Consider the following 25,234-nt stretch of genomic DNA (forward strand, 5'->3'; position numbering starts at 1 on the left):
TGACATTGTCGGTAAATATGGACAATTCACTATCGACTACGAACGGAAGGAAACCAGGCGTGGGAAAATCAGCACCTCACGCCAGCTCCCTTACAAAACCATGCAGATTTCACGCGCGCCCCGGCAACCAGCGCGGCCCACCCCAGCAGATTATCGAGACTGGTGCCTGCCTCGGCCGCGCGGGTCCGCGAGCGTGCCGCGAAAACGTCAAAAGCCCTCGGGGCTCGAGGTGCCGTGCCAGGATGTCCTCATTCTAGCCGGGCGGCCCGCGAACAGGTGGGTACAAAAATAACACCCTGCTCCTTCTCCTCGGACACAAATACTCCTGCGGGATACATTCGCAAAAACGTCACCAAAAATTCTGACTTATCGGTTTATGGCGTAGTAAACATAGCAGCAGTGGGCACAGTCGAGGTACGAAAGATATCGGAGGCAACGTTCGGCCTGCAGTTGCACAGCACTCATCGCGGATCAGCAGGTCGTGCCAGCCTCGGCCTACAGTTGTACAGCACCCATCGCGGATAGGCAGGTCGTGCCAGCCTCGGCCTGCAGTTGCACAGCACCCATCGCGGATCAGCAGGTCGCGCCAGCCTCTTTTGCAGTCTCAGGCGACCAACATTTGTTCTGCCACGAATGTAAACGGAAAAATCTGGCAATATATCAATGTTAAAAGCACTGACGTCCCAGACAGATTTAACCTGTCCACGGCGCGTCGTTTAAAGCGTCCTGATGTGGGTCAAGATGTGCACCAGGAGGCGTGTCGAAGTAAGGGTGTGCGAGTCTCATGAGTTACCAGCCATAACAAAACACATATTACCGAATGGCACCTTTGTACTGCTTCCACGATTATTTTACGAAGGTAACCTACATCCTTTCGTCGCAGACAGCTGGCAACGATCGCACTGGAACGCGCCCAAAAACGGCGTTATTAATAAAATGTATTTAACACCAACAAGAGCACGAACCCACACACCCATTCCACACAAAATCGTAAGCAGTTGCAATTTTACTGCAACATAAAGAAACCGGCAAGCATGCCAAACCCAGTGACAAACAGCACATTTTGGACGAACTCCTACAAGCGGCTGAACAGCCGAACATTTACCAAAAAATAAGGCATCACTCGCTACAATACGTGTCAAACGTGCCGTGGAATACGCCGATACAGAAATGCTGACGTTTGTGAGCCCTGCCCAGCACGCACCAGACTTGTGACAAATCAAAGTTCGCACAGATCCCGCCGACTCTCCCTGATCGGAGGGCAGCTTTCGAATCAGTCAAAATCAGCCGATTCGTCCCACCCGCCAGCCAATTCCGCTCTGTCGGCAGCCATCGGCCCGCCTCCCGCCGATGCCCGAGCCCTCGCAGCGCCGGCGTTCACCGCACACCGTCCCGCATCTGAGGGCGGCCGATACCGACATGGTCCGTGTCTGCCGGCCGTACTGCTGCGCGGCTCTGTGACCGGCTGGCGCGGTGCAACCACCCCACACTCCGCCCACATACATGGCGGAGTGGGGGGTGGTTGCATCGACATGTTTCCGCCTAAGGCCGCGCCCGTCACCAGGCGGGGACCGCGGGCGACGCGTGACCCCGCCCTCCGGCAGGCCGCCCGCACAGCCACGAGACCTGCGGACGGGATCACCCGAACCAGTGCGGAGCGCGGCCACGGTGTCCGACGGCCCTGCTCTCCGTGCCGGCCGCGTCCCCTGAGGCTCCGGCCCGAGTACGCGTCCCCAGCACACCGCAGCGCCCTCTGTCGCGGGCCCGCCGCACGCCAATACTGATCGCCCTCGATCCATGAGTGCGGTGCTAACCCGGTGCCCGTACTCTCGGGTAAGCTGCTGCGGTGAAATAAGGGCGTGGGCACACAGACAAGAATGTCCTCATTTTTATGTCGTCTTGAGCTGAACTAAGGACTCCGCCGGGTATCACGAACGCTCTGCCTAAAACGTCCCCTCTTTTACGCTATGAACCGGGCGGGCCATTCCAAAGAAATGAGCCAACGCCAGCTTTCAATAGTTTTAATGACTTAGCGCGAAATCACGAGGCCGGTGATCTAACGCATCTTGCCGCGCGCTGTCAGCGCGGTAGGTAAGTTCGTCACCGGGCTCCCCACGGAAATCAGACCGCCACGGATGCCGCGCCCGCGTCTCCGCGGACGGCGGCCGGGGTTCACAGTCGGCAGCTGCGGCCGGCGCCGGGGGCGGGGCGTTCGCGGGCGCCCCTCCGGCCCCGCAGCAGTGGCGCCGCCTATGTCCTGGCGGCCGGCCGGCGGCCCTTCATCACGACCGGCTGGTTCTTCAGCGCGCCGCGGCGCCTCTTGGTGGTCTGCCGGCGGCGGATGGCGTCAGGGCACAGCGAAGCACGTGAGGCAGGGACGAGATGATCCAGTCAGCCAAGCAGACGAGAGACACGCTCGAAACTCACTGCTCCAACGTGAACACACGAGGTCTTTTTCTCGAACGAAAAAGACCGCAAAAATAACAGCAAGTCGATCCAGTGTCAGCAACGAATTGGATTGAAATCGGTTTGTTGCAAGCATACCTTCTTGGAAAGGGTGACCTTGCCACGCTTGATTTGCCTCTTCTTTTTGGGTATGTTCGGACGGTTGAACTCATCTGGTTTCTTCACCCTGAAATCCGAATACGCCACACATTAAACCACTGGAGCTTGTACCAGAGTTGGCAGACACTGACTGAATTAGTTTCCCTCAGCCAGCGGTATGTGGTCAGAACTGGCTAGGAGTAAGTACTGGTGGCAAAATTAGCAGAAATGTATGTGCTGGAAATATACATTTTGCACTGCAAAAATAAAATGAAATATCACAACAAAATGATAAAAATGATTGCTTAGCATTTAATTGGGAATATGCTTGAAGAAAAAGCAAGCTGACTGGCTGAGAAAGGTCACAGTCTGCAGTCAAAGTCAAACCTTACAGTCAAAGGTTACTGCAAGTTTACAAGATGTACACATTTACTATTACAATGTAATGCATGTGAATCTCTAGGTGGAAGCACACAACAACTATTTAGAGGATGAGCAGTTGCAACTGATATAAGGTTCTGTGCCTACTGGTTAAGGGCTGCATGCTACCAATTATACCAGACACACCATGAGTTTATCACACTGTGCTGATGCCAAAGTTACATGTAAAAGTTACATGAGAATGGATGTGATATACATGGTTGATGTGATATACATCTGGTTGATTGACTGCAGAGGGAACACCTGATGGCTACAATTTGATCATCCATTAGACTCATGAATTGGACTGGCCTCCTGATTTCACGTTGGTTGATGCCGGTTTCAACCAGTTATAACCAGTAAACGCACATGACAGGAAGTAGCTACAGCTGGCTGAAATGCCAACTGTAGCTACATAGCTACTGTAGCCAACTGTATCGCCAACATATCAGATCAATGCACAGGACTTCAGCACATACATGCTTACAAACACCGCAACGTCATATTTCTGAAAGCCATAACTAAAAGCGATGAAACACACCATCGCCCCCCGCCCCTCGTTCCACGCGTCTCCTTAGCCCGTCACGATTCCCGAGGTGCTGTGAAGAAAGCTAGAAGCATCCCCTAATCGGTACGCGCCTCAACCGATGTGACAAGGGAAACTCAGCAGAATGCATTTGGCTGGACCAGATTATGATTCCAAGACCCGCCCTATCGCCAGCGCTGGTCCCCAACTGCTACGCTGATGCCGCCCTGAGCATGGACGCTGGCTGACCATCCAGTCGACAAGCCGTTAAACTCCCCACCACCACTGCAGCGGCCACTGGTCGTCTCACCTGTATATCCTGACTAGCCAGTGCTCGGTGGTGTACGCCTCCTCCAGGTACGTCAGCCCGAAGTTTTTGTGGCCGATCTCCGAATTGCGCGTGCGGTCATATCCGGCCGGCACGCGGTAGTCGGTCTGGGGGCGGCACCAGCCCTGGTCAGCTGCCCCACCCACCGCACACTAAACACTTGTAACAACACGCCCTTACAGCTCCCCACTTTACCTCATGTCACACACACGCGCCGCGCTCGTACAGCTCCCCACTGCACCTCAGATCACACACACGCGCCACGCTCTTACAGCTCCCCACTGTACCTCAGATCGCACACACGCGCCACGCTCGCACAGCTCCCACTGTACCTCACATCACACACACACGCCACGCTCGCACAGCTCCCACTGTACCTCACATCACACACACGCGCCACGCTCGCACAGCTCCCACTGTACCTCACATCACACACACACGCCACGCCCTTACAACTCCCCACCGTACCTCCCTACATGCACAAAACACGGCCAACCAACGGACCGCGACGGAGTCAGACCACATCACTGGCTCGGATCAGGTGGACCGACCGTTGCCCGCCCGACCCCCCCCCCCTTCCCTAAAACGTACCCACGGCCCTGCCCCAGCCGCGCTCCTGCCGGCCTCGCTTACCTTCATCTCGCCGAAGCGGTAGTAGGAGAGCTTATACATGAGGCAGTTGAGCAGCGTCTTGGAGCCGCCGGCGTCGACGCGGAACTCGCCGCGCTCGGTGAAGTAGTCGCTCTCCTTGATGTCGTGCGGGTGCTCGCCCTCGGCGATGCGCACCATCCACAGGAACTTGTTGATGTCGTCGCCTGAGTAGCCTGGCGAGCGGAGCGGGCAGTCAGCGGCGTACGCACGGCGGCCGGCCACCGCTCGGACCGGCACCGGTCACGCACCCGATTGGGACCAAGTGTCACTGCGGAGCACGTGAAGCACATGTTCAGACAGTGCGAAGGTGTAAGGGATGATACCGAGGCGCCTGAGCGAGAAGACACCATAGGGGACGATCGAAGAGTAGGTACGTACAACAGTTCAATGCTATTTCATAAGTCCCCGCGGCCAATCGTCTTTGAAGTGTCATATGAATGAACAGTTGAGAAATGAAATGTTTCAGCCAAAATAAAGAAGGCTTAGGGAGTCATCGTCGAAGGCCTAGTATTGCAGAAATGTGCTTAGTCACAACAGGGCCACCCCAAGGGAACATTTACGTTAAGAGGACGTCATCATTAGACTAAGAACCACAGGGCAGCCAGATCGCATTTGTTCTGCAAGAGGGTAGCAGGGTAGCATCTGCATCACTGAATCAAGTTGCTTGATACAATCGTCACGATTACCTTACTCAAGTGTGCTTGAAAATGCATACACAGGTACTTTAAAGAAACGAAGGCTTTTACCATTTAGAGATTCAAGCTTAGAAGAAATCTTTCCAAACCTAGGTGTTTCTTGAAATAAATTTAATTCAGTTATCAACTTCGGTCATTGCGGCACCTATATTCTATGTCTGTGTGTTTCAAACACAACGTAAAATGTTTGGGGAGAAATTTACACCCGTTCATCGATTTTCAAATCTGTATGCCTTGTGCTCGGCGTGAGCCCATGTCATTGTCAGCTGTCGTGGCGGTCTTCAGCACATCGATATCAAAATCCTATCGATCCTCCAAACCGCAGGGATTACACCGCTTCCATCCCACTGGTCGTCTTGCTGATACCAGTGCATGTCATGAGCATGCAAAAGCGCAAGACTTTAGTAAACGATTTCTGAAATCTGTAGAGATGACCAGCTCTTGTGGAGCCAGCCTCGGGGCATCGAGCAAGGACGGAAGGGTCACAATGGAACGCGACACCAAGCGAGACTCGAAACGTTCCCAGCCAAAGTGCCGGGCATGAGCCACCAGCAGTATCCTTGATTGACCGTCCAGTGCCAACTTGATTGTCTCGATTGTCCTCACGTGTCAGTCCCATGCGCGCGTCTCGTACGATAATGGCCCTAATGAGCGCGTTCGCGGCCACTATGAAGCTGACTGCCCTTCCCCCCCCCCCCCCCCCCAACACCGGGGGCGCCCGGAATGCGACTGACCGATGACACCGCCGAAGATGACTAACACGTAGTCGACATCCAGCGCCGTCATGATCTCGTAGGCGGCGCTCTCGTTGGACGACATGGCCTTGCCTACCTGCGGGAGGGGTCAGGAGAGCACGGGTGAGGCCCCGGCGTCGGGTGACGCACGCGCACAACACGACAGCCACTCCGTACGCCCGCGACGGTGAACAGCGCCCCGCCATCCGCGGGGATACTGTCAGCGAGCCTGCCGGCCGCGCAGGCCGACACCAAGGCCGGGCAGAAGCCGCTCATGCAGACCACGTCGCTGCCGTGGTGTGTGCGCACCGTCATACCACCTAGACCTGCCGACTCCTAGAAGTTCTTGTCCAAAGTCTAATTCAAAGTCATAGGGTGGACCAGCTGTCCGTCACAAGTGTCCAAAGAAACACGGTTGTTCACATATTTGCAACCTTTCTTTCACATAACTACCACATGCAACCAATAGCCCCATAACTATTCGTGTTGCTCATTCCCTAGATCAAATGGAATGAAAAGAAAGAAAATGATCACGATTAAGTAATTTGCATTTACAATAAGAAAGTTGAGATGTATGCCAGTTTGTAATACGACAGAATATATCCGCTGGCCCAAAAATCCCACAGATTTCTGCCCCTGTCCGTCCAATTTCTAAACTGGGTTTGGAAACGTTTCGGAATTCAAAAAAATTGGAATCAAACCGGCAACTCTAACATTAACATTTTCGGATCCAATCCCACAAATGGACACTACTGGGAGGCACATCATACATTCCTAGAGCAATTTTTCGTCCACTATAGTCAAGTACAAAAATGGCCCCAATGGCCCTGCACAAAAACAAATACAAGCTCCCTAAGGACACCAGGATTTGTTAGGCCTTTAACAGTGCATTACGACAGGTCCCTGGTGGGGGCCACCATTCCGACTATCGTTGGACGTCCGGCACCACGGCCAACACGGAGTGCCGCGCTGCCACATGGACGGCGCCACCCGGTCCCCAGCAGCGGGCTCGGCCCCAGCCTCCGGCCGTCAGCGGTCCGCGCTGCCACATGGACGGCGCCACCCGGCCGCCAGCAGCGGGCTCGGCCCCAGCCTCCGGCCGTCAGCGGTCGCGCTGCCACATGGACGGCGCCCCCCGGCCCCCAGCAGCGGGCTCGGCCCCAGCCTCCGGCCGTCAGCGGTCCGCGCTGCCACATGGACGGCGCCCCCCGGCCCCCCCAGCAGCGGGCTCGGCCCCAGCCTCCGGCCGTCAGCGGTCCGCGCTGCCACATTGACGGCGCCACCCTCCCCAGCAGCGGGCTCGGCCCCAGCCTCCGGCCCGTCAGCGGTCCGCTCTGCCACATGACGCCGCCCCCCCGGCCCCCAGCAGCGGGCTCGGCCCCAGCCTCCGCCTCCGGCCGTCCGGTCCGCACCGTCCACACGGACGCCGCCACCCGGTCCCCAGCAGCGGGCTCGGCCCCACCTCCGGCCGTCAGCGGTCCGCACCGTCACACGGACGCCCTCCACCCGGCCCCCAGCAGCGGGCTCGCCCCAGCCGCCGGCCGTCAGCGGTCCGCACCGTCACACGGACGGCGCCCAACCCGGCCCCCAGCAGCGGGCTCGGCCCCAGCCGCCGGCCGTCCAGCGGTCCGCTCTCACCAGCGCTATGTGGCTGTTGTTCCAGGTTGTTGTTGTCGACGAGCGTGGTGCGGTTGGCCATGCCGGCGATCCTGGTAGCCGTAGTCCCACCAGCTCATGACACGCGCGTCTTCCGGCGTGTTCTGCCACAGCCAGTAGTTAGCCCTCGCGGAAGTCGTCCAGGATGTTCCGCTCCCTGGCGGCGGGCCAGATGGACCATAGCTTTGTCAGGTACAGGTCACATAGGAGGGACTGCCAGCTTCGAGCGGTGCAGGCAAAACGCTGGGTAATTACGAAGTTTGACCGCGTAACATTGCAATGAAGAGTCCAGAATATTCCCAGCGAACTGCTCTCTCTACACAATGGTGATTCGCGTACCTACATGCTCGACCGAGACGAAACAACCCGCTTGGCTTGAACGACGGCGCCGCAAAGCGCAAACCTGACCTCAGAGGCCGCACTTGTCTCGGGTTTGAAGCACTCAGAGGACTGGCTGCGGTGCGAGCACGTGAGAGCCAACAGCCGCGCCACCTCGGCATCTCACCCGCCGCTGTAGGAGGCCAGCACGATGCTGGGGCTGGAGTAGGCGTTGCTGGTGACCCATGTACAGTGGACGGCGAACATCATCAGCATCATGATGACGGCCACGATGCTGAGCGTGCGCACGTTCATGCCGAGCCCGTCCGATTCAGCAGACTGGCGCTCGTGTTTCATCTTGCGCAGCTTGCCCGCCTGCCGGGCGCCACGGCGGCAGCGTCAGACGCCGGGCGGCAGCGAAGGGACTCGTGGAACATCGGAGCAGTTGGCATGTCATCTGACACCGTACAGCACTGCGTGGCCGGTGGCGTAGCAGGATATACGTAGCAGAACGGCGCAGTATGGCAGGGAGAACGGCGCAATGGCAGGAAAGGCTGTGCCTCCCTTTCCTCCCAGGGTGAGAGGTCAGCTACATCAGCCTCAGCATCAAAAGCTCGTACAGCCTCAGCAGCTGAGTGCGTCATAAAGCCACAATGACGAAAGTGACGGCAGCACAATATGGCGCGCCACAGAGCTGGCTATGGAGACAAAGTTCAACACAGCACAATGCAGTAAAGAATGGTCGTCCCGCACGACAAGGCACTGAACAGCACCGTGGTGCGGCATGGCACAGCTTAGTACATGGTGCGGCAAGGCAAAGCCCAGAATATATACAGCGCACGCCATCCCCGCCAGCCCAGACGTCAGCTGATGACAGCCAGCCGACGGCAAGTCACCTCCTCCCTCATCAGTGTCAATAATGTCGCGTGATCCGGGGGGCTGGTCGCCCCACCGCGGCACCAGGATCAGCCGGCTTTCCAGCTCACGTGGCCGCCCCCCCCCCCCCCCTGCCTTACCACGCCACAGTAATCACGTGGCTACTAGCCGCGACTGAGAAAAGTTACGTGTCCCAGGGAGTGGCACTCCTAACGCGGGGATGTCCCGCCGCGCGCCGCCTTCGAAGCGCACCGTACCAACCCACGAGCTGGCGCGAGCCACCGGCCGTGTCAGCGTCTCGCTCGGAACAGCGCGCACTTCCCCGAGCCGCCCGGAGCCACGCCCCCGCGCACCTTGTCGTAGAGCTGTTTGCTGCCGTTGGCGGCGTCCTCGTCCTCGCTCTCGCCGGAGGAGCCGTCGCGCTCCTCCTTCAGGTAGAGGCTGAAGAACTGACTGAAGGCGATGGCGGAGAGCACGCACACCACCGGCGTCAGCGTCAGCATCAGGCGCACCATCACGCCGGCGAAGTACACGGCCGAGACGGCGTACAGCACGACTGAAACACGCACGGGGGTTAGACACAGAAGAGACGGCGTACAGCACGACTGAAACACGCGCGGAGGTTAGACACAGAAGAGACGGCGTACAGCATGACTGAAACACACACGGGGGTTAGACACGGAAGAGACGGCGTACAGCACGACTGAAACACGCACGGGGGTTAGACACAGAAGAGACGGCGTACAGAACGACTGAAACACGCACGGAGGTTAGACACAGAAGAGACGGCGTACAGCATGACTGAAACACACACGGGGGGCTAGACACAGAAGAGACGGCGGACAGTATGACTGAAACACACACGGGGGTTACACACAGAAGAGACGGCGTACAGTACGACTGAGACACACACGGGGGTTACACACAGAAGAGACGGCGTACAGTACGACTGAAACACACACGGGGGGTTGGACACAGAAGAGACGGCGTACAGTACGACTGAAACACACACGGGGGTTAGACACAGAAGAGACGGCGCACAGCATGACTGAAACACACGTGGGATTACACACAGAAGAGACGGCGTACAGCACGACTGAAACATACACGGGGGGGGGGGGGGGGGGGGGGGTCAGACACGGCTGAGGCGGCGTACAGCACGACTGAAATACACACGGGGGGAGGCTACACACCGACGAGACGGCGTATAGCACAACTGAAACACGCAAGGAAGGGGGCTGAACACAAAAGAGACGGCGTGCAGCACGACTGGAACATGGCGAGGGGCAGCGGTCACATAGCGCAGATCTGGCACCAACGCACCATACACGGGGCCTACAGCACGACTGTTAACAACGAAGACGCTTCAGGAGACGCTGGCACGTGGCAGCAGCGCGTACGACGCACATCAGGGGCGTGGCATAACCAGCCATCGCTCCACAGCCACAGCGGCGGCGCTCGCTGCCTCCGCCGGCGCCACTCACTGAAGACGCGCTCGTCGTTGATGTTCTTGATGCAGTACCAGAGGCCCACCGGGTAGGTGAGCACCAGGATGTGCAGGTCGAAGAAGAAGGAGAACCAGGTGGTCGGTTGGTGCTCCGACACGGACGCGATGATCGGGATGTGGATCTTGGCGTAGCCCGTGTCCCACAGCGAGTAGAATCTGGCGGCGCGCGCCGGAGCGGTGTGACGAGCGTGACGCAGCCGGCCGCCAGGCGGGCGGTGGCAAGGTCGGTCGTCCGTCAGGTGACGGTACAGCGGCCGCCTGGCGCCCGTTACGAGGGCCGGGGGGGCCGTCGTGCCCCCGTCGGGGACAGTTGTCTCACCTCGAACCCGCTACAAAGGCCGGAGAGCCCACAGCATGTTCGGAGTAAGCATTACAGTGGGCGGCAATAACACAACAAGCACATAACAGTAACTTCACATTATTAGAACTGTGTTCGGTGCCGGACCGAATCCGAGCTGACCTCGTTTTGCAGACGACCATTCTACCCAACCGATCGATTCAGAACAGGGTCCATCCAGCTCGCTACATCCAATATCCCCCCTCCCCCCCCCCCCGACCCAGCCGCGGCCGAAAGCCGGCAGCAGTAGTCCGTCCCCCTCCCCCCGCGTACCGTCCGCTCCAGGGGGCGATAAGGCCGGCGTATGTCAGCCCGACCACCACCAGGAACACGAGCGCCGCCGAGCCGACGGCGCACACCAGGAAGAAGTGGCGCAGCTGCGACCGGCTCACGAACGGCTGCAGGTACTTGAGCAGCGCGAACGCGTTCATCAGCGCGAACACACCTGCCGGCGCCCGGGCGGCGGCGTCAGGCACCAGGCCACAGACCGGCACCGGCTTTCGGAGGCATTGGCAACACGGCCGGCGGCTTTCTGGGGGTGCGCAGCGCGCGTCGACGCGTACCCTTTGTGGAGCAGCGGCAGCGACGGCGATGGTCGCGCCAGCAGGCCGGGGTCACGGCACATGCACGTGTGAAAACTGCGGGCGTGTGGACGCTGCAGCACAGCATCATAGACATGGGTCACCTGCCAACAGCTGCCCACCTGCTGGCACTGGCGCCGCCCGCACCAGCTGACGCGCGACCAGTCACGTCACCGCCTGCAGGCAGCCAGCGCCCACCCCGTCCTCGAGCGCTGCTCTCGACACGGCCCGGCCCGGGTCACACACCTGCTGAGGCCATGTGCTCGCTGGTCCGGATCGGCTGGAAGCCAACGAACGGGATCTGCATCGAGCACAGCAGGCCCAGGATGTAGAACGTCGTGTAGGCCGTGTACAGCCGCGTCGAGTAGCGGCCCATCAGCAGCAGCGCGAACACGTGCAGCGGGATCAGGTTGATGATGAACACATACCCGCCCCAGGCGGACACCTGGCGGCACGTGGACGGCGCGGTCACCACCCGCAGTCGTCATCAACACACAGCACGGTCCCCGCCGGCGGCACGTGGACGGCGCGGTCACCACCCGCAGTCGTCATCAACACACAGCACGGTCCCCGCCGGCGGCACGCGGACGGCGCGGTCACCACCCGCAGTCGTCATCAACACACAGCACGGTCCCCGCCGGCGGCACGTGGACGGCGCGGTCACCGCCGGCGGTCATCACCAACACACAGCACGGTCCCCGCCGGCGGCACGAGGACGGCGCGGTCACCGCCGGCAGTCGTCACCAACACACAGCACAGTCACCACTGGCGGCACGCGGACGGCGCGGTCACTGCCGGCAGTCGTCACCAACACACAGCACGGCCACTGTCGGCGAGGCACGGAGACGCCGTCACGACAGTGAACAGCCGGCCGGTCGACACCAACACGACAGAGGGCTGCTTGCAACGGGTCGCAATGTTCGATTGAGTGGCGGAAGCTGACGTCACCACCGCAGTGTCACCCGACCACCAACGCTACCGCTGACAATCGTCGAAAGGCGTGGATCAAATCATCTATCGTGTGCGACAGAGAACACGGAGTGATGACATTCCGCTGGTATCCCAGCACACCCAGTATACAACCATGTCCCCTGCTGTCATGATCCGTCTCGCCCCACTGCCTCAAAGACATGATTTTAGAGGACACATTCGGTACTCAGGACATTCCGAATAATGCTGCTTCCGTGCTCTGGGAAAAGGTCTTGACTGCGTCCTCCAGCGTCGCTGAATATGAGTTCCAGGTAGGATTGCTAGCATTGGCGATATATCGCTAATAGGCGAATGCCCGCAAATATCAACTTCAGTTCACTATGCCGGACATGTCCCAAAACATCCAAAAGAGCGGACAATGTCACCACTGTTAATACAGTATCTCTCTGCCTAGATATCTTTTGTAAAGCCTGATGTTCAGCACAGCAGACCTAGCGGCCTCTGGAGCCGGACTGTGACAGCAATACTGGCTGGAGACCCACCATGTAGAAGTAGCTCAGGGCGGTGAGGGAGGCCCAGTACACCGAGCCGGTCTTCACGGAGCGCACCTGCAACACACATTGCAGAGTGAAGGCCAGGGTCAAGGCAGGCAAAACATGTTGAACAGAGTTACGACTATGTAAAAATGGTGCACACAGCTGAGAAGAGCCACAGCAGACACACCATGTCTTGATTGATGCGTGGGCTTCGGTTGATGAAAACTGATATGCAGGTTATCACAGTATTGGGCAACAAGTCCATTCCAGATGACCGCGGTCTGAGCTGACTGGGTCACTTGCCAATCATAACTTAAGCACAGGGCCTGTATTTACAAAAAAGGGGTGAAGCATAAGCAGTAAAGGGTGACAAAAGCTATTTTATGCATCATTTGGACTTGCCCAAAAACACACTCACGAAAGCTCACGATACAGACGCATGGCATGTACTCTATGCCAGCCAACTTCCACGCAGTTTTCTCAAAGACGGTGTTTACTCGTACGTCTAGCAGCCGCACTGTCCTGCGCTCCGGGACATGCATCACAGGCAGTGTTCATGCCAATGCGCACCATCCATGCGCCCTGGATATCGGAGCCGCATTCGCCTCAGCCAGCGCCACAACCCGACAGGAGCACAGGGGGCTGGCGGGCCGCCAGAGGGGCTGGCGGGCCGCGGCGGCCACACGTACCCAGAGGAAGTACGTGAACATGAGGGCGAAGATGGCGATGCCCTCGTTGTCGTAGCTGCCGGCCACCGAGCGGCTGATGTAGCCGGGCACGATGGCGATGAAGCAGGCGGCGAACAGGCCGGCGCCGGTGGACCACAGCTCACGGGTCAGCAGGAACGTGGCCACGGCCGTCAGCCCGCTGCAGCAGCCGGCGGCGCACGACCGTCACGGGGTGCTCGCCTACTGTCCGCTAAAGCCGGTACGTAACGCGTGCCAACGACGCCGCCCACACGCACGCACGCACACGTACACGCACACGCGCACACACAGGCAGTAGGGCTTTCGAGCGCTTCGAATGCACGGTCATATAGCGCCCATCACAGACAGGTGGTTGGACGGACAGAACAAAATACACCGACTTCACAGAAACATCGGTGCTGGTTAGAACGTTCCAGCCACCCATGTTCCACAGGTACCGTGCACCCATGTGCACGGTACCTGTGGTGTGACGTCACAAACTGGCGCACAAACACGGTAGACAGAAACGTACAGGCCTGACACCAACGAAAGACGTCAAGACGCCACATCGTCCGCGCAACAACAGGCGCGTCAGTAGACACACGCTGGTAATCGTGACATTGTTCCGGGCCAACAGTCACTCAGTCGTCCGCGAGACGGGGCGAGGATCTCCCAGAGCATGGCCTACAGTGACCAGGTATGCAAGTTGCAAGTGGAAAAGTCGGTAACTTTGCCAGTTGAGTGAGTGCAGCCCCACATTCGTGTTTTTCGGAAATGTTCCCGAATCCGCCAGCGGCTCTTCCTAACGTCCGGGCCAGGGTTCAACCAGCCAACAACCCTCTAAAATTGGCTTCATCACCAACACCACCTTCACAACTGGGCTTAAGCTGAGCTTCCCGCCATGTGAGGTCACTGAGCTGACCTTGTTCCAGAACCCCGCAATACGACATATGCGCGGTTTGTGGGCCCGCCGCAACGCGGCGGCGCCCTGTGCCACTGGTCATCACTTGCAGAGTTCAGCCCGGCGGCGCACGCACCTGAAGATGGGCGCCAAGAAGACGCATACGTCGCGGATGTGCACAGGGATGTTGAGCAGATCGAGCGCGTGGTGGATGAGGCCCGAGGTGAGCATGAGACCCGGGTAGACGGTGCCGCCCACGATCCTGCCCAGCGGGTACCACGCACGGTCGTCGAACCAATTGAGGAAGTTGTAGAAGCCATGCTTCACCATGTACGCAGTGGAGCGGTAGTTAAACCTGAAACACAGAGACCGGGTGATCCAGGGTTGGGTAAAGGTTACTGCAGTATCAGGAGCTGGGCTCCAGAGCTAGTATTTCCCCAATTTGCCACCATGGTTTGGGGGAGAGATGCTCGACTGGATGGCCAGCAGCACCAGGTCAGAGTCCTAGAACACATACATTGTTAGGCCTCACCCACATAAAAGGTCACCTGGCAACAGCCCAATAAGGGCCAATCCAAACCTCAGACAGCCATGCCACAGCACTGTCCATCATAGATAATGTTCTGTAGTCCTATCTAATGAAATAGTGGAGGTGAAGCATTCTAATACACTGGCTGGCACAGTCTGGGTGGTGTGCTCTAGAGACACAGGTTCAGACACCTCAAGGGTACCTCTACACCCCCTACATCACAATGCTGCTCACACAGTTGGTTGTGTGGTGCATATCAAAAAGCTAACATCTAAAAATCTGACAGATAACAAAACTCAAGCTTGAAAGTGGTGTGATTGATGACAAAATAGACATATTTTGTTTTGTCAAACTGATGACAAACTGAAATCACCTCAGTTAAAACATTGACATAAACAGGAACTACAATAATTATTTCATCATAGATGTCTATATAAAACTACACAAGCAAAAGGGCTGCAAAAGTCCACAACAAAATTATTTCTGAGGAAGGTGTGCATATGCCAATGCCCCTACGACTAGTCAGCACAGCTAATGACCGTGAGGCAGCTGAAGGTAATAGAGAATTATTTCAGTATTCAATATGACTGAATGGTGACTGCTTTTCTTGATATCTTATGTCAGATACATCTAATGCAAAGTTCATACACTGACAGCATCATTTGTTAATGATGCAAAACACACAGAATGGTATGGAACATTTCAGATCCATTTGTATTTGATTTGCAATGGAAAAAGTATTAACTGGTTACACAATCTAATCTATTATAAGCCCAATGCATTAAAATGCTATCCCTGTTGCTAAGATTTCATTCATGCATCTGTTCTACCCTCAATATAGAACAAAAAGACAACTTGATATGGTCTGAATAGGGAGATAACAGCATTGTTGTAGGAATCATTGGCTGTTATTATGTGACAATGCTTAAGGCTGGCTGAGGAAGTCAGACACCTTTGCAACTTCCATTAATAGATTTCATCAATGTATCAAAAAGCATACTGATCATAAAAAATTGAACGGGTGGAGATCTGCTTGCCAAGGATTTCCATGCCAAACCACACGAAACATTGCTTAAAAGATTGTCAGATGAAAATAACCTCCATGATAAAATTGCTGCATAGCCCAAGCAGGCAACACATGAGTGGCGGTTTCATGGAGCAATATACTTGGCATGCCGTGTGAGCTTCAAAATCATATGGCCAACTGTTCATGTTTAAGCTATTTCCATCATTTCCAACATCAAACTGAACATGCAATTTTCATTATATCTTAATACAGCATGACTTTTGCCAGTCAGACTTCAGAAAATATTTTTAAACACTGTCTTGGCCATCATGACAGACATAATCAGAAATTTTAAAAGTGGGGGCAATTGTCCAAGACTAGGTGAACTCAGATCTCAATTGCAACTGGTGCTGTCATTACACCATAAGCAAAGAGCTTAATTTTCACAAAAGTTTGTAGATCGTTTTGTAAGTCCTTCCCCCCTCCCACACCTCCACAACCACTACCCACACAACTCAATGCAGGTTTGGGCACCTAATCATGCAATCGTAATGTGAACAATAGCCATGTCATTATAAAGCCAACATCTTAAAGAAAGGAAATACTTTGGGTGATTTCAAAACGTTGTGTACAATCATTAACGTACTTGATTCACACCAAAAAAGCGCATTTTTAATAGGGTCTTTCATAAAACTAAACGAACCATGTGCGGCACAATCGTATACACACCATGGGTCAAACTCGTGTATGATGCTCTCGAACCGGATCACTGCAAAAAGGCGACTAGAAAAACCTGCGACACATGCTAATGCCAATATCGCAAAAGTTAGTAGGGTAGTTATCCCTGAAGGGGAATTTAACGCGGATTTCACCGCGGCACCGGCTTTCTTCGCCATGTTGAATTGTTTACGGTGCCAAACTATGAACTCATATCGATGACACAGTAAATGTTATATAAAGTCAGATAAAACCGATATTCAAGCTACTACGTGCAAAGATAAAAAATTAAAATACTATAAACTATAAATATAAAATAGAATATCCCAGGCAGACACAGTGTATAACTTTGCGGACTTGTACGATGGAAAATCGATAGCTTCAATTGGGTCGCCAGTCAGCTGGCCAGCTGCCCGAGTAAGTCCACGTATAAAAATTCCTGCGTCCATTAGTGTATGTTCGTGCTCGTCTCGAGACAAGTTAGCACGATTCTGACTTATTTTTATTCTTATCTCTTTATTTTCTCCGTGATTCATCTCCTTGTTTTTGTGTAGCTTTTGTGTACTTTTTGTGTTTTTGATTGCAGGTCTGCTAATTTAATTTCATGAACTCTTGACAAATCCACGCGTTTCTAACTAATTGACTGTGCTGTCATACTAGTGGTCTTTGATGGACGATTTATGAGATGGAACCGGCTAAAAGCTATTAGGAGTGGTATTTCATAACAAATAAAAATTTTGACCGCAAGCGGCAGCTTTTTATGTTCAGCAAATTCAACACAACGGAAATATCCTGATATGCACTGCTGCTTAGCCTAATACGCCGCAACATCACGCCGCATTTCCCGGTCTTTCGCCTTGCTCTTTCCCATAAACATTGAGCTATCCTGAGTAACAGGTAGGTACCGATGTGGAATGTAGAATGTCCGACTGGACGACTTTTTCTGAAAATGACTTCATTCGTTTCCAATCAAACGGATGAAGCCAAATGCGAGATAACGTTACAACGTGAGCTGCGATTCCGACGGCAGTCCGTTAAATGCAGATACGAAAACATTTTTTTAACGTTCACGAAAACGCAGGGAGGGCACAATGGGTTCAGCGGCGTCACTTTCTAAAGCAGATGAGGGTCTGAATCGAAGGGCTCCAACATTGCCCTAAACCTGATTTTTCCTGGATTTGGGCAATTAGATTGGCGTTCCTGATGTCGAAATTTGTACGTGTACAAAAGTGCGTTCCCGATGTCGAAATCCATACATATTCAAAAGGTGTTGCCAGCTCTTAAAGTTATGCTACAGAGGAACGGCTTCCAATTTTGAGGTGACAAGCTTAGAATGGGGTATAATTGAATGAAAACATCTTCGTAGTTCGAGTCATGATTAACGAGAATAGCTGTCATTCGTCGAAGGTCACCAGAGGCGCAAAAATAGGTTTTGTGTGGAATGATGTGGCCTGGCACGTATGGAAGAGAGCCTATGCAAACTTTCGAGTACAATGCCACCACATGCCTACATGTAAAGTAAAACTGAGATGCGCGACCTTCCCAGCAGACGTGTAGATAACTGGATGTGTGAGGTATTTCATCGGTCGCGATGCGGGACTCGCTTGCCGCTCGCCGTCAGCATTGTGCGCACAAGCGGGAAGGTGCGTGGGCGCCGTCTCGTTCATGGCGCAGGCCGACTGCACCCGATACCTCGCAGTCGTTGGTTTGGAAACCCGTTACCAGGCAGCAGCCACCCGGGCTGTCAGCTACGCCGGAACTGAAGCCGCGGCCGGCCGCTAGGTGGCGGGAACAGTCGCACCCAAGCATCCTAGGTGCCGCAGCTGAGTTTTGCGCGCTCGTGGCACTTCGCACCGTGCCCTCTGCGGTGGGTTCTTGGGGGTGGGCCAGCGGGTGGGACTACACGGCCTTTACGAGGGTTCCCGCATGTGTTTATAAATGTTTGCACGCATAAATTTGACTTGTGTAATTTATGCGTCTGATAATGTTGTATTGGCCACGGTGAATTCTAAGTCGAGAGTTTGTGTTTGGAACTGGGAGGCAGTCTGTTAGGGTTGAGAACTGTTCGAACAAGGTAAATGAGATAACATACAAGTGCAGTTAGCATATCCCCCGACCCCTGGTGCGCTGTCCCGGGGTTGCTCTGCGATAAATACTAAACAAATGTTCGGGCCTGCGCACGCATGCCGTGTGATGGGCGGAGCAAATGTGCATTAATCTGAACCCACGATGCATTGATGTGGCTTATTGGTGCAATATGATATTTCGCGGTAACGGCCAGCGTGGAGCACTGGCCAGCAGCGCGAGAACTGAACAGGGCGAAGTAGGTACAGACTCGCACCCCAAGGGGTCTCCAGAGTGGCTGTCTTAAAGAGAGTGTTCCACATTTGTAAATGGTTTTGAACTGAAAGAGCCACCTTGAGGATGATTCGGTGCAGTTTACAGCCCTTCTCTTTTTAATCCTCTAGTTTCCGAGCGACAGGCCCGCGAAGATATGCAAACTATGTCGTCCAGACTATTTAGAGGTTACCCAGGCATCTGAGACGCGCGGCGTGTCTATTTGCCGTGGGCCACATGCTGCATTTCAGCGTGCGAATAGGTTATTTTTGCGATGTGTGCACTTTTTTGTAATTCCGGGGCGGGCTTAAACAGGTTAAGAAGGTTAACTAGGTTCAGATGTGGTGCGGCGTATCTATCCGCCGAGGGCCATGTGACGTTTTATTTCTAAGGGGCGAGTACGGTTTTTGTTTGTCACGTTTGCCCCGGGCGCTCGTTCCGGACATGCGCGCCAGGACGATTAACGGAGGGCGGCTCTTTAAGAACAGCGACCCCGTCGGAAGCAGACACAGTGAGGAAAGAGAGTACCGAGTATCGTCGCGGTCAGTCATCGATCAGAGTTGGAGTACAGAGTTGCAGTAACACTGTGGGGGAGCCGATGACGATCGTGGTGAGCCGCAACCGTGGACATTCACAACAACGAGCGCCCCCATCAGCCCGGTGAGCAGCGACGGCCTGAGTGCTGCGGCCCCTCCCTCAACCATGTAAACCCGGTGGAGCATAGGCGTAGGAACGTTTCAAAAAGTGAGGGAGGCAGGCTCAGGGTGTACTTTAGAAAATTTTCTGGAAAGCAAGCCCGATGACCGGAGGGGGGAGGGGGTAGAGATGGAGGTTGTTACCACTCTTTATTCTAATGTCATGGTTGCCATGCTAGATATGCATCTGGATCTGTCTCTCACTGGAGCACAATATTGCCTATTGGACTCATCTATGTCATGCGGCAAATGAGGCTATCCAGCTTCCTAACATTATTCGTCCGTTTTAACATTGTCTTTCCTGGAGAGGCGAATTTCCACAAACGGGTAGGCATGTTGGGTCATTGAGGAGGCATGTGCGTCCACAGGGTAGATGCCAAAATATGGCCTGGTCATAGGCTGGTGAGAATTTTGAAAGTAAATCGACGACTCACAGTGCGACAAATCTTTCATGCACCTACATTTTGCTGGCTGCTTTTCGAGAAACAAGAAACAAATATTGTAGCATTTTAGGCGGAAACAAATTCGGAGGTTTGAAATTGCCAAAAAACAGTGCGACAAAAACCATAAAACTGGAGATTCTCTTTAAACCAAGCCACATAATCAAGGTCTGTCTGTCATATGTGCCTTATCTCAGCCCTGCTCCCGTCCGCCGTCGGCGGCCACTGTCCTGGCACGGCTGTCTTGGCATGACTGATTATGGACTGATCGTATGACTGCTTTGTTGCATATTTCTGGATGAGCACTACTACTAATTGTGTGAAACATACGTCGGACACCTGCAACAGTATCTTGTTTTTCGAATTATCTTCCCTTACACCATGCCACCGCGGAAAATAGCCTCCGGGAAGCTGCCTGCCTTAGGTATGAAGTGGCCAGCGGGCATTTCATCGCCCATCACTCAACGTAGACAACTTTACCTGCTTTTGCGTGTAGGCAGGGGCGTAGCCAGAGCCTTGCCAATGGGGAACAGAGGGTTGACAAAAGCCCCTCTTATGGTAACCTCCGAAAATCCCCGGGTATAGTTTACTTGTTAAAAAACGTGGCGGTTTTTTGTTGTTATTTTTACCTTGTAACCAGAACAGAAACCAGCAGCTACCGCAGATCAATTCTAAGCTAGCTACCTAAGCTAATTCTGCTACCAATTCTAAGCTACCTAAGATCAATTCTGCTGGCATTTTGAAGTTAACAAACTGCAGAAACTAGGCGTTGAACGACCGCATGGTATGAATCACCGGCACCCTTAATTTGCAATGGTTTCGTGGACTTTTTCTAAACGATAGAATTCAGAAGCTTTTTCAGAATTTTTATCTCAGTTCTACAGAAATTAAGGACATCGCGAAGGCAGATTAAATCGATGTGTTTGATCTAAATTTTAAGACGTAAATTTTATTGCAGATCGAGTGATCAACAATGTGTATCAACATGGCCGAGCCATGTTTGTCTGGAAATGTTCACCATTCAGTCAGGATCGATTAGTATACAATTTAGGTACCGCCATTTTTTAACATGCGCGCTCGCAAGTCTTAGAAACAAAGACCTCGACTCCAGGCGTTGCAGTCTCCGTGGGACGCGCCGCGTTGGCCCAGTGGCTAATATTGAGCTGCGGCCAGCGGGTGGACAAAAATGATGATGCTTCTGAAAGAGGTATCTTTGAAAGCTTCATGACACCAAATCCTATATTTAGAAGACAGTCTGGGCGCATATTTCACGCGTGCGATTTTTAAATTGATGATAAGAACAGATTGGCCCTTAAAGCACCGAGAAGTGGGCTGGAATTTGGTGGTTGAACTGGAAGAGTAAAGAAAGAGTCTCTATTTTTCGCATTTCTGCAACTTTTTATCTATCCGGAAGACAGATTAACACGGCGCCCGCCGTCTGGTGGCACTTGCAGTAGCCGAAACCGTTCGGTTTTACGGAAGCTGTAGCCCAGGCCCTCGTTGTCCTTGCCCTCGATGTTGCGGGCAGGCATGTTCAAACCTTTTGATGTAATTTGTTTCACTAATCCATTCTGGAAAAATGAATGTTCTCAGGCAAACATGGGATGGTCTTATTTGTTTTTTAAAGCCCATTTTGACCCACGTTATACAACATTAATAGTACCCCACTCCACTCAACAATAATGAGACCCCTTACTTCCTTCCGGGCAAGGGGTAGAACACCAGAAGACCAGAACTGAGTAGAACACCAGGGGCACCTAACCGTTTCCTATCAAGGGCTGGAAGGTTATTTCGTCCGATCGCGAAGTGTCTTCTGGCTGTCATTCTGGCGACGCGGGGCAGGATCTCCTGGTCGATCCGGAGGTTATCAGAAGGATATATCATATCGCATTGTTCCCCTCCCTGACATGGGAGGCCCTCTGACCCGCGCACTTGGCCCCGGATCAGCACAGGAACCCTTATTGACGCAACAACATCCGTGATTGTCGTAGGTGGTCCAATAATTGTGACATATACTCAAGTTCCATGCCTTTTCTGTGTTCTTCAGTAAGAATTGATTTTTTTAATGAAAATCTACGCAATATGGTTTTGAACATGCGCGCTCGCAAGTGATAGCAATGCAACAACAGCCTGGACTCCCGGCGTTGCAGTCTCCATAGGCCGCGCGTCTCCGGCTTCGCGGCTGTGACACTAAGCAGTGCCCGATGAGCAAACGAAAAAGACGACGCATCTTGAGGAAAATGGCTGTCAAAATAGCCAATCAGCAATGTATGCTTAGTAAAGTGCAAAAGTAGGCTAAACACAACCTTAATCTGAAAAATGGAGGGCCAGTCAACAATGCTGCCCCCCCTTCCCCCACTTTGAAAAGTGGGGGGTATGGCCCGCTTGGCCCCCTGTTCCTACACCCAGGCGGTGGAGGAGCCGCCGACCCTTCGGCGATTCTCTGAGATCCCCGGTCTTTTTCTCTTTTTTTAGACAATTAAAAAAACGCTCTGTGCAGGTTTTTTTAGATTGCGCACTTGCGCATTATTCTTGGTCTGTCACACACCGTATACTGTTTTCGTGTTTACATCCTACTGTCCCGATGAATCATGCAACGCATCGATAGGTTGCGAGGTTTTTATGTTTAATTGCTCGTCTGGTAAGTGACTTTCAGTTTTTCGGTTGTGGTCCGTTTTATAAAGTACTTTATTGCCGATAACATCCATTGAATGACAGCTGGTGAGGCGCTTCGAGCAGTAGGGTGGAGGATCCGGCGGATTGTTCCCTCAGCGCTCACGACATCAAGGTCAACCGTTCACTGCTGCGACTTCAGTCATGTGTTGTTCGAGCAGTAGGGCGGAGCGTCCGGCAGATCGGTCCCTCAGCGCTCACGACTTCAAGGTCAACCGTTCACTGCTGCGACTTCAGTCATGTGTTGTGTAAACACATTGGACGTTATATTATCGATAGCAACGCTGATGACGGTTTCCAATAAAATTTGGAACGAGTCTACTAAATGAATAGGAAAACCCCACTGCAAGTAATTACACATAAGCGTATGTTCATTCACCGCTTTCGTTCTAAGGGGAATTTGTAAACATATGATCCTTTTTCCTCAACAGCGAAGTCGCTTAACAGGAAATCACCGAGTCAGACCCCCGATGCCGGATCGCTGAGGACCAGCACTAGCGTGTCGCCATGCCTGATGAAGGACAAGGCTGTCGATATTTGTTATCGCTGTGCGTGTTCAAGGGAAGAGAGGCATGACTACATCTTGATGTTATTATTGATGTAGGGTACTCTGATACCGGTGTTACAATAATCATCACTTGCGTGCTGCCAGGCCTCACGGCGAACCGGTCCGTCGGTTTTGCCGGAATATTCACGCACATAGGGAAATGTCACTACATATTAAGCTAATTAGTATTTTGGAGCGATCAACACACAAGCCCGACGTAACAGCTGCAGCGTGGTCCCTTTCCTGGGTTTTAGTACGACGGTGTTGACGTAATGACCGCATCATTGGCCTGTGGTGCTTCGGCATTATTGCATGTTTACGAATGCATAACAAAACAGCTGTACATAATGTACATATTAATATGACTCTCTGTAAACCGTGCCTTGTCACGGCGCACCCCTAGGCCCTATAAGAGCGTACCAAACGACGGAAGGTGCGACACGCAGTGGTCAGGTTTGTGTTTATGCGTCAATTCCTCTATCTTGAACATTTCATATACTGTGTACAGCTTGGGATGACTGGGAATTTCCATGACTTCAATCGAATTGTGTTGTCATGACGGGCTAAATGCGTCATAGATGCTTGACTCAGTGACTCCTCGCGGGAAGCGATGGAGGTAAGCCTACGCGTTACGTAGGCGAGGGCTCCTTGGGCGTAGCGATGGAGTATTGTGAGCCGACGAGAAATCCCGGCGGACCGACGGGTGGTGATGGCATAGTTCAGTGGCGATAGAGAGTGGGCGGACCGACGGGTGGTGTCGGCATGGTTCAGTGGCGATAGAGAGTGGGCGGACCGACGGCTGATGTCGGCATGGTTCAGTGGCGATAGAGAGTGGACGGACCGACGGCTGATGTCGGCATAGTTCAGTGGCGATAGAGAGTGGGCGGACCGACGGGTGATGTCGGCATGGTTCAGTGGCGATAGAGAGTGGGCGGACCGACGGGTGGTGATGGCATAGTTCAGTGGCGATAGAGAGCGGGCGGACCGACGGGTGATGTCGGCATAGTTCAGTGACGATAGAGAGTGGACGGACCGACGGGTGATGTCGGCATGGTTCAGCGGCGATAGAGAGTAGGCGGACCGACGGGTGGTGTCGGCATAGTTCAGTGGCGATAGAGAGTGGGCGGACCGACGGGTGATGTCGGCATAGTTCAGTGACGATAGAGAGTGGGCGGACCGACGGCTGATGTCGGCATGGTTCAGTGGCGATAGAGAGTAGGCGGACCGACGGGTGATGTCGGCATGGTTCAGTGGCGATAGAGAGTAGGCGGACCGACGGGTGATGTCGGCATAGTTCAGTGGCGATAGAGAGTGGACGGACCGACGGGTGGTGTCGGCATGGTTCAGTGGCGATAGAGAGTGGGCGGACCGACGGGTGATGTCGGCATAGTTCAGTGGCGATAGAGAGTGGGCGGACCGACGGGTGGTGATGGCATAGTTCAGTGGCGATAGAGAGTGGGCGGACCGACGGGTGATGTCGGCATAGTTCAGTGGCGATAGAGAGTGGGCGGACCGACTGGTGATGTCGGCATGGTTCAGTAGCGATAGAAAGTGGGCGGACCGACGGATGGTGTCGGCATGGTTCAGTGGCGATAGAGAGTGGACGGACCGACGTGTGATGACGGCATGGTTCAGTGGCGATAGAGAGTGGGCGGACCGACGGGTGATGTCGGCATAGTTCAGTGGCGATAGAGAGTGGGATGACCGACGGGTGGTGTCGGCATAGTTCAGTGACGATAGAGAGTGGGCGAACCGACGGCTGATGTCGGCATAGTTCAGTGGCGATAGAGAGTGGGCGGACCGACAGGTGGTGTCGGCATAGTTCAGTGGTGATAGAGAGTGGGCGGACCGACGGGTGGTGTCGGCATAGTTCAGTGGCGATAGAGAGTGGGCGGACCGACGGGAGGTGTCGGCATAGTTCAGTGACGATAGAGAGTGGGCGGACCGACGGGAGGTGTCGGCATAGTTCAGTGACGATAGAGAGTGGGCGGACCGACAGGTGGTGTCGGCATAGTTCAGTGGCGATAGAGAGGGGGCGGACCGACGGATGGTGTCGGCATGGTT

At 54.1% G+C, this 25,234-nt stretch overlaps 1 protein-coding gene across 1 annotated transcript; it reads right to left on the bottom strand.

The window, feature by feature from the left end:
* Positions 1–925: 925 nt before the first annotated feature.
* On the bottom strand, positions 926–16,695 carry LOC119089611 (dolichyl-diphosphooligosaccharide--protein glycosyltransferase subunit STT3B-like). Its single transcript, XM_037212388.1, is given in 18 exon segments — positions 926–2,328; positions 2,545–2,632; positions 3,801–3,925; positions 4,452–4,642; positions 5,899–5,995; positions 7,537–7,563; positions 7,565–7,606; positions 7,608–7,679; positions 7,681–7,711; positions 8,060–8,247; positions 9,102–9,304; positions 10,233–10,411; positions 10,866–11,037; positions 11,420–11,618; positions 12,646–12,711; positions 13,329–13,506; positions 14,363–14,581; positions 16,491–16,695. Coding segments are annotated over 18 exon segments (2,322 nt in total). The 5' UTR covers positions 16,658–16,695; the 3' UTR covers positions 926–2,250.
* Positions 16,696–25,234: the final 8,539 nt, after the last annotated feature.

This window comes from Pollicipes pollicipes, unplaced genomic scaffold, assembly GCF_011947565.3.
Source record: "Pollicipes pollicipes isolate AB1234 unplaced genomic scaffold, Ppol_2.1 Scaffold_3087;HRSCAF=3621_pilon_pilon_pilon, whole genome shotgun sequence".
Taxonomy (NCBI): Eukaryota; Metazoa; Arthropoda; class Thecostraca; order Pollicipedomorpha; family Pollicipedidae; genus Pollicipes; species Pollicipes pollicipes.